The 10485-nt window shown below is 34.7% G+C and overlaps 1 protein-coding gene across 1 annotated transcript in view; it reads right to left on the bottom strand.

Annotated features, from left to right (window-relative positions):
• Nucleotides 1–338: 338 nt before the first annotated feature.
• The window catches only part of LOC103198973 (sucrase-isomaltase, intestinal-like), a 169557-nt gene continuing 159410 nt past the window's right edge, over nt 339–10485 (bottom strand). Inside the window, exons 16-19 of the mRNA XM_042781290.1 lie at nt 5676–5732; nt 3972–4102; nt 2173–2261; nt 339–397 (exon numbers count right to left, since the gene is read on the bottom strand). Coding sequence (XP_042637224.1) covers nt 339–397; nt 2173–2261; nt 3972–4102; nt 5676–5732 — 336 coding nt within the window. The remainder of the gene's footprint in view (nt 398–2172; nt 2262–3971; nt 4103–5675; nt 5733–10485) is intronic.

Here is a 10485-nt window from a genome sequence, read left to right as displayed (position 1 = left end):
CTATTGGGAAAAAACTCTATTCTGTCGCTTGGGATGGCTTTTCCATTCACAGAAGTAGTATTAGGCTTTGAAGTCAAACCAAGTATCTGAACATTTTCATATACCAGAGTAGTAGTGCCAGGGAAGCCATTTTTAATCACAGTTGTTTTCAATTCTCCCTGTTATGATGGGGTGAAAGTATTTTTTTTTTAAAAAAAAAACAATGGCAATACACAGAAGTATCCAAATCAGCATAGTTTGGAGAATTGCCAATACTTTAAAACACTGATTTTTGAGAATCCTTGGAACATACTTTCTTCAGAAAATAAACTATTATGTCACAACAAATACTGAATGTTTTAACTTACATTACTGAATTTATATTCGGCATAGAAGTAGTTTTCTTTTTCAATAGAGTCTGTAAAATAAGCATTAATATTAGAAAATAATAATTAAGCTTATCTTTTACTATTTCTTTTTAAATGTTAATTCTCATCAAGTAAACTTCAAAACTATTAGGTCTAGGAGTAGCACTTGGAATCTTCTAAATTACACAGCAATTACTGGATAAAAGTAGCTCATTAATATTGACCATCCCCTATCCCACAATCTACTTTTCCTACTTTTTTTAAATGATGCTGTTTGGAAAAGATAAGATAGTAAAATAGGTTCCAAAATATTACCTTGCCTTTCAGTTTTGCCATTATCTTACATCTTTATTTTATACAGATAAATGGGGAGGGAGCTTTATTTTAGCCATGGTTTCAACATTTTAGTAGGAGGGATATAACACAACAAGTGGACAACATACTTCCACATCTCTTTGACTTGTCCGTATACACAAACGCACAATGAACACATTACATCTATATCCTTCCCTGACCCTTTTTATTTAGTTCTTATGTTCAAAATTAAAAAATAATCTCTTTCCAGTGTTAGAGATTTAGTAAGTGCCTTCTGAAATAATTCACTAGGGGGTAAAAAAAAAAAAAAAAAAAGAAGAAAAGAAAGAAGACTAAAAAATGATACAAAGGAATGTTGGTTACCATAACAACAAAAAAAAAATTCCTCATAACTGGAAAAATAAGCAACATCATGATAAATGAAGAAAATACTTCAAGGATTTCATTTTTTGTATCCAAAATCAATGTCCATGGAAGCAGCGGTCAAGAAATCAGATGATGTATTGCACTGGGAAAATCTGCTACAAAAGACCTCTTTAAAGTGTTAAAAAAGTAAAGATGTCACCTTGAGGACTAAGGTGCACCTAACTTAAGGCATGGTATTTTCAGTAGCCTCATATTCATATGAAAGCTGGATAATGAATAAGGAAGACCAAAGAAGAACGGATGGCTTTGCATTATGATTTTGGTGAAGAATGTTGAATATACCATGGACTCCCAGAAGAATGAATAAATCTGTCTTAGAAGAAGTACAGCCAGTATGCTTCTTAGAAGTGAGGACGGCAAGACTTTGTGTACATATTTTGGGTATTTTATCAGAAGGGACCAATCCCTGAAGAAAGGCATCATGCTTGGTAAAGTTCAGGGTCAGCAAAAAAGAGGAAGCCCCTCAATGAAATGGATTAACACGGTGACCGCAACAATGGGCTCAGACATGGCAACAATTGTGAGGATGGTGCAGGACTGAGCAATGTTTCATTCTGTTGTACACACAGCCACTATAAGTTGGAAATGACTCAATAGCACATAACAACAACATTGCTAGAAAACATTTTCCAATCAATGTTCCAGTCTCCTCACAATAGCATCTCAGCAGCTCTTTGCTTTAGCTTAACAGCTATGCCACTGCAGCCAATTTATTACAACTTTCCATTGAAAGTTCTTTTCTGTAAGACTAGGGTCTCCATTTCTCCCAAAATGAGAATTAATTAGAAAAAATAATTTATTTTACTGTAGTAATAAACTAGGGAAACAATTTCTCCTGTTAACCCTAGTATTTTACTAACACCTTTCTGGAAATAATGTTCTCACCTGTGTTGCTTACCTCAGAGGAGTGCCAGACATAAGAAAAAATTCAGGTTCCTGGAAAGTGAAGTTGGAGAAAGTAGATTCTGGCTATAGTGTGTGCTATATTGTACTCACTTTGTTGATCTAGGATCTCATTTTTTTTAAGTAAAGTTATACTGAAATCCAGAATATTTCAATCATTGTAATTTGTTGGTCTCCTTACCAATAGAGTCGCCATCATCCCAGAAAAGAGAGCCACATGCTTCTTCCTGTTCATCTAGAGAAATTATGAGGCCAAAAGGATTCAGGCGGCTGTGAAACAAGAGTGAAAACTGGTATTTTTTCTTTTATAGTAATGTATTTGAGGGTTAGAAAAGTCTAACCCCAATCATCTCCTAGATTTCTCCAGAAAAATATGAGTTCTTTCTTAAACAACTTTACCAAATGCTCATTTTATTTATGCTTGAATGCCTTAAGTGATTGGAAACTTACAACACCCTTAAGCAACCTATTTCCACCTCTGAACAGCTCAATCTGGAAAAAAAGAGGTAGTGGTAACAGAGACTTTTTCAAATATAATTATCAAAGCCTCATCCACTGTTCAAAAGATAGAAGTTTTATTATTAGTAAAGATATACCAATGGTAAATGGTGATTGCTGAACAACATGATGAGTGTAATTAACATCACTGTACTGTACATGTGAAGGTTGTGGAAAAGGGAAAAGTTCTATTACCCACATACTCACCACTACAATATCAACAAAAAAAGATATACCAGGGATGTTATTACACCATGGGTAATGGAAGGTTCACCCCTCAGTCTCTTTTGCTTGCCTATACCAAAAAAAAAGCTACCACAAAATTGCTGAAGTCATTGGATCAAGGATCTTAGCAGCTGATTTTAAGGCATGACCAATGGAACTCCAGGAAAAATGAGGCTTGAATAATAATCTGGGCAGCCTGAACTGCTAGGAGGTGTGTTAACATCTTGGGTGCAATGATCCCAGAATCCATCTGTCACATTTTTGTGATACCTGAATGGAGATAGGTATCAAGGATTTGGTCCTAACTACTTGGCAAGAGAAAACTGCACAATAAGGAAAGAGAAGCATAATACAAATGATAAACCAATGTTGCTTCTAGAATAGTAAGTCACACTGAGAATTCCTTAAGGGAAATATTTGGCTTCATAAAGAATATGCTTATATCCTATGGAATATTTTTCCTATCGAAATGAACACTTAGGCATGAGCTTCTCTCTTTTTTCTTGGCATTGAATAGCAACATAATAAATTAAAATTCAAATGTCTTTATTATTCAAGTTAGTGGTCAGAAACAATAAATCTCATTCATTGAGGGTCCTTAGGGTCCTTCTGATATATCAAAATGTCTAGCCAAAACTTATAGTTTTTTCTAATTATATGTATTTTAGCTGATTATACCTTCAATTAATGCTCATTAGAAGTTTTGATTTGCTATTATATATATTTCACACAAAATAGAAATATGAACAAATTATTGCTTTTAAAAAATATGCTTGATTTCTGGACAAAATATTTGATTGCATAATATCTATGGAGAAAAATGACTAAATACAGCCTAGATGGAAAAAACCTTGAGGGCCCTAACCTAGCCTGCTGGATTAAAGAATTCATGAATCAGACATCACCAGCTATCTTAAAAGCAATAATAGAAGGATATTTAGGGAAGGATAGAGCTTAGAATTGGATCAAATTGTCAAATCCAATATCATCTACTAACCTCTCTCATTCTCATTTTCTTCTCTCCCTTATCGCTATGTCTCTATCTCTGTGTTTCTCTCTGTGACACACACACATACACACAAACACAAACACATACACAGACAACTACTTGTAGTAAGATTGAGTCACACTCTTGTCATTTGGCTCCTGGTCACAAACAGCCCCTCTTCAGATTACTCCACTCCCTAAGCAAGCCAACAGCAAGGAGACAGAATCACTAGCTCAGTCTTAAGTCTCCTAACAGAAGGTGCCTGTTACCTCTGCTCCGTTGTTCTGGCTGGAGCCTGAATTGGCAGAATATTCCCTCCACGAATGAAAAGAGGAATTATATCCAGAGGAGCAGGAATTTCAACAAACATCTTCTGCCAAGAAGGTGGCACTTGTTCCCCCTAGCACAGAACAAGCCAGAGTTTACTGCTCCAATTACATAACTGTTGACATGTTATATATTACAGAAGACATGGGAAGAAGAAATCCAAGCATCTGTTTAAATTCAACAAAGCATCCACGGAATCCACTAAGAGGAGGGTTACTTAAAATGTTTAATTACATGTTTGTTTTTTTTTTTTTTTTTAAAGCACCTTCTATAGAAGTCCAATGGGTTAGACACATGACAGCAGCATTTATTAGTATAAATTTATTTTCAAATTCATATCTATAACCACATTTACATACTAAAAATTCAAACAGCAAGAATAAAAGTTAACAAGATGTTGGGCTCCCAAATGTGAAATAATGACACTATTATGTGAGCATTTTTTATTATACTTTTTTTTTAAAAAATGTTACATTTTATTAAGAAATGATATTTAACTGAAATATTCATGAAAATTTATGAAGCACTCTGCAGAATATAGTTTGAAAACCATATTTAATTGTTTAAGATATAATATTCTGACCACTGAAATGAAGAATTCTTAATACCACTTTCCCCATCACAAACAGTTGATAATTAAAAAATAGACCATATATCCTTTCTCCCATATCCTTATGTTTTGTATTCAAAATTTATTCCCATAAAAATTTCTTGAAGATTGGGTAAAACTAAACTAATTCTCATCAAACTATAGTTGTAGAAAATGAGAGAAGTGAACATAGTGAAAATAAAATCACTATAGAAGAAATACTGCTTTCCCTTATATTCTAACCCCCTCCCCAGCCCCCCAGCCATAGGGAAGAGACTAGATGTAGCTTAGGTGGAAAAGATTAGATGAATTAATAATATAATTTTTCTTTGGAATTTGAACTATAAAACATGGAAAGAATCTGCCACTTATCATAGAAGTGCAAAGGATATATCACAATATATGTCTGTTATTAGGGCCAAAGAGAACATGACAAGCTGAAAACTTTGGAAGCCAAGTTGTCAGTAAACCAAAAATGGATCCTTGGAATTTTGAGTCCTGGTAATGGCAGAACACCAGTCTGAAATTTTACAAACACTTGCTATAGAATCCTGATTTTCTAACTCCAGTCTCCATGAAATCTAGTGCTATTATACTTGTTGTTGATGGATTTCCATGAAATTTTCTTTTCCAGTTCATATGTATCCCTACAATACACCACTGCTTTGGCTATCTTAAATGGGTTTCTATTTCTTACAAAGGAAAGGACCTGACCCATGGATTAAAATTTGTTACATTCTGTTGTAAAGAAACATCACTTATGGAAATTAATTTACTTTTAATAAGTTAAATGTAGGTATAAATTAAATAACTATGTAGCTTCTAAAAATTTTATCCCATCTCTCATCTTAAATATTTGCTAATGTACTTATGGCCCAATTGCTACTATTTGGAGAAGAGTAAAGAATTCTAAACATATGGCTTATAAAGAACCACATCAGAATTATACAGCCCAACGCTCTACAAGTCTTATAAAAACAATGAAAAAGACTATCATTTAAATCACTGAGTTAATAGGTTTATAATACATTTCTATAAAATTGTGTAATATACATACTGTATAGAAGTTGTACCAGAATGCTTCAGGAAAATACACAGTCACGGACTTTGCTCCCTTTGGCAAAAATAAGAAGTTAGACTTTTTAATACATTTTGTTAAATAAAAATATTCCAGTAAAAATACATCAGACTCTGGAAATTGATGCCCATATAATTTAGCACTAAAACCAAGTGTTAGTCAACTCATGTATGATTATGCAGTAGGAGCTAGAAAATCTTTATGAAGCGTGCATGAACTATTGGAAAATGTATTTCCTGCCTAAATTATGGAATTTTAATGAATACTATAAAAAAGCATTATTGGATTTGCTATATATGCAGTCCCCAGGTTATGAAGGTCTAACTTATGGACAACTCCTGCTTGGCTCTGAATTGATTTGAACCAGTTCTGCCATGGCCAATAAAGTGAAACAGGAACAGTCCTAATTTGGGTGATTTGTTAAGGTAACCAGAACAGGAAAAATTATAAGTTGAAGCCCTGGAATGGGAGATTTTGAAGAGGTATAGTGAGCCCTGTTAGTGCATGAGATTTTGCAGAGCCATACACATTCAAAGTAGTGCAGTCAGCTGCCATGGTTGAGTGGAGCATCATCATCTTTGATCAGGGAGCCACCATCTTTCAGCAGAGCACCACCATTTTTGATAGGGGTACCTCTGCTTTGGCTCAAAATCTTCTCCATGAAATTACTGAATTTGCTTTCATTGTAAAACAATTGAACCAACCCCTACTTGGAACAAATTCATCATAATCACCTTCACTTGCTCTATGTGCAGCTTTGAAATAATTGAAAAGTCTTTGAGCCTTTTCTTGCACTAATCAAAAAATCCACTGCCATCAAGTTGATTCTGACACATAATGACCCTAAGGACAGAGTAGAATTTCCCATGGAACATCCAAGACTGTAAATCTTCCTGGAAGCAAACTGCTTCTTACTCTTTCCACAGAGTGGCTGGTAGGTTTGCCATACCAACCTTTCGGTCAGCAACCAAGCACTTTAACCACTGCACCACCTTGGCTCCTTTCCTTGCACTAAACTAAAGCGTCTGTTCCAAATGACCTAGATGTTCTTAAACACACAGTTAGGAGTTGCAGCAAGATGGTGGAATAGGCAGACAAGCCTACAGACCCTCTGCAACAAAACAACAAGAGATCATTTGAAACCAGTAGAGAAGACGATCCTGGAACCTTGAGTTTTGAAGGGAAGGAGAAAGAAGTGGATTAAATAGCAACTGGTAGAAGAACTTGAATGAAACAATGAGTAAGGAGACAAATGGAGCAGTGGACTTCTGGCTGCCCTGAGGACACAACCATTTTGAACATTTCCCGGTAGCAACCTAAAAATTGGCTCTGCTCATCAAGTACTGTATGGGCAAGGACTACATTGGTGCCTGACAACCAGAAAGGAAAACAACAAAGAAGGAGATTAAACAGACATGTGGATTATCAGTGGTCGTGCTGAGGGTGCAGCCATTTTGAATATTTGCAAGTGGCATTCTTACCTGCACAGGAACCTAAGAATAGGATCCACGTGCTGAGGATAGCAGAGGGAACTGAAGTGGAGGCTGACAACTAGAAAGGTGCAACAGTACCCTTATTATTTATACCCCTCACACTCTTGGTGAACAGAGGTGTGGCCATCCCCTGCCTCTATCTACCTTCTTGAGCAGCAAGAAGAACCATGTCAGAATCACATCAGGCACATCCTAGTCTGTGCCCTTACAGAGCCTGGACACTGGGCGCCTTGCCCCCACCCCAAGGTTTGGTTATTGTTTGCTTGCTTTCAAATTATTCTTTTTATCTTCCTCCTTTTCTCCTTTTTTCCCCCTCTTTCCCATCCCTGGTTTTTCTTTTACTTCCCTCCGCCTTCAAATATCCTGGTTCCCTTCTTTTTTATTTCTTTCCATCTCTAGTTTTTCCTTTTGAAGTTTTCCCATTTTTTTCTTTACTATTCATTTACTCTTGCTCTTTTCTATCATTCCTCCCTCCTTATATATTGTGGCTTTTATTTATCTTTTTTCTTCATTATCTTTTTAAATATATTTTAAAATTTTTTATTCTCATTTATTGCATTTCTTTCTCCCTTCTTTTTGTGATTATTCCTATTTGTTTACTCTGTTTGAGGTTTTTGTTCTCTTGTTCTTTTTTAAGTTTTTATTCCTTATTTTTTGTCTAATTGAATGGGAGACAGCAACTGTTCCTACACAACACTACCATACCTACACTTCCTGCAGCCCCACCCATTGATTGAGGGCTACCACTTGCATTTGCACCAACTGGCCAATGATAGATGGCTATGTGAATTCACCCTCAACCACTCTTTATGACCAGCTACAGAGATCTATGCACACACTCTCATTCCCTATCACACACACCAGCAGACAAGTGGTGAGTGCTTAAGTGCTAACAACAGCAAATAGAGGAGCACAGTACTCTGCTTACACAGATATATCAAAACAAAATAAAGGAAAAAAGACTATCTTGGATGAATAACACCAACATACAACCACAAATTAAACATAAATACAATACCACCACAATGTCTTGGAGACAATTGACCATCACAGTTCACACAAAAAAGCAAGATAAAGTAGTAAAAACAAGGGACCAGGATACAAACCCAGAATACATAACTGAGGAAGAAGTAACATTAGAACTCCTTGATAAGGAATTAAAAAATATATATAATTGGATACTTTCAACAGATTGAGAGACAGATCAAGGAAAACACTGACAAGATCAAGGAAAAACTGATAAAATTAAGGAAAACAAAGAAAAAACTCTAGAATAACTTAGGAAAACAAACAAGAACAAATTGACAAACTAAAAAAAGATCAGAAATGATACAAAACCAATAAATAGAAATCCAGAAAATTAATATTAAGATTTCAGAAATAGATGGCATATTGAATGGGCAAAGGAGTAGAATCAAATCAATGGAAGACAGAACTAATGAAATTAAAGATAAATACCTGAAATGCATTTGGTAAGGCATCAATCAGACAAAAGATCAAAACATAATGAAGAGAGCCTAAAATTCATTTGGGATATCATCAAGAGGAAAATTTCATTGGAATTCCAGAACAGGAAGAGACAAAACCACAGAAAAAATTGTCAAAGATTTGTTGGAAGAAAATTTCTCTAATATGATGAAAGACAATAATGTATCCATTCAAGAAGTTCTGCAAACCCCAAATGGGATAGACCCCAAAAGAAATTTACCATGACATATCATCATCAAACTCACCAAAATCAAAGACAAAGAAAGAATCCTGAAAGTGCATGGGAAAAATGATAAGTTACCTACAAAGGGCAACCAATAAGACTAAGCTCTGATTTCTCAGCAGAAACCATGTAAGCCAGAAGGGAATAGAATAAAATACATAAAACCCAGAAAGAAAAACATTCCAACAAGAATAATATACTCAGCAAACTGTCCCTCAAATTACAGGGTGAAATTAGGATACTTCCAGATAAGCAGAAATTAAGAAAATTTGTTAAAACCAGACCAACCTTACAACAGGTGCTAGAGAGTCCTTCACACAGAGAACCAACAACAACAAACGATTAACACACATGATAAAAAAACACAGAAACCAACCCAACTATAGAATTATCCAAAGTAAAATAAGCTTACAAGACCATAAACAGGGAACTAGAAACATCAATTGGTAAATCAGGACATCTATCTGACCAAACAAAGGGAATGAAGAGTGTAGTTACAGAACTTCTAAATGATGAGGAAGTCAAGACAATTGTGAGACAGAACAGACTGTTTTCAACTTGGGAAGAAAATAATAAATCACAGGGTAACCTCAAAGAAATATAATAAACCTTTATATCAAAATAAAAAAGAGGACAAGCATAAATATTTAGCAAATACTAAAACAATAGCAATGAAGGAGATGATCACACTATTCATAAACAAAATGAGTGCAGCACAGAAAATTGGAACAAAGAATGGAATGGAACAAAGAAATCATCACCACCACAAAAAAACACATAACAAAATTCACATCAATAAATTCATACTTTTTGATCATTATACTGAAAGTAAATGGATTAAATGGACCACTCAAGAGACAGAGAGTTGCAGACTGAATAATAAAACATGACCCATCAATATGCTGTCTACAAGAGACTCACATTAGACACAAAGATAAAAGTAGACTAAAAACCAAAGGTTGGGAAAGATATACCAAGCAATGGCAACCAAAAAAGGGCAGGAGTGGTAATATTAATTTCTGATAAAATAGACTTGAAGAAAAAATGACCATAAGAAATGAGGAAGGACATTATATAATGATTAAAGGATCTGTTGAACAAGAGGATATAACCATTATAAATATCTATGCACCCAATGAAAAAGACCAAAAATATATAAACCAGACTTAAACAGAATTGAAAAGACAAATAGATGACTCCACAGTAATAGTAAGAGACATTAATATACCACTTTCAATAAGAGATAGAACAACTGGAAAGAAACTCAACAAAAATACAGAGGAACTAAACAATATGATCAACCTGATAGACATATAAAGAACACTTTGCCCCAAAACAGCAAAATACATATTCTTTTCCAGCACACATGAACACACTCCAAGATTGACCACATTAGGCCACAAAGCAAGCCTCAATAAATGTAAAAACACTGAAACACTGCAAAACATCTTCTCGGATCACAATGTCAAAAAATTAGAAATCAACATTAGGAAGACCAATAGAAAAATAGCAAACACAGAGAAACTGATTAACACCCTCTTCAAAAACAATTTGGTAACAGAAGAAATGAAATAAAACAATAAAA

This window comes from Orycteropus afer, unplaced genomic scaffold (assembly GCF_000298275.1).
Source record: "Orycteropus afer afer isolate SDZICR_OR568_19922 unplaced genomic scaffold, OryAfe1.0 scaffold00100, whole genome shotgun sequence".
In the NCBI taxonomy this organism is placed as follows: Eukaryota; Metazoa; Chordata; class Mammalia; order Tubulidentata; family Orycteropodidae; genus Orycteropus; species Orycteropus afer.
The sequence above is the reverse complement of the archived record's forward strand: the minus strand, read 5'-3'. Positions and strand labels throughout refer to the sequence as shown.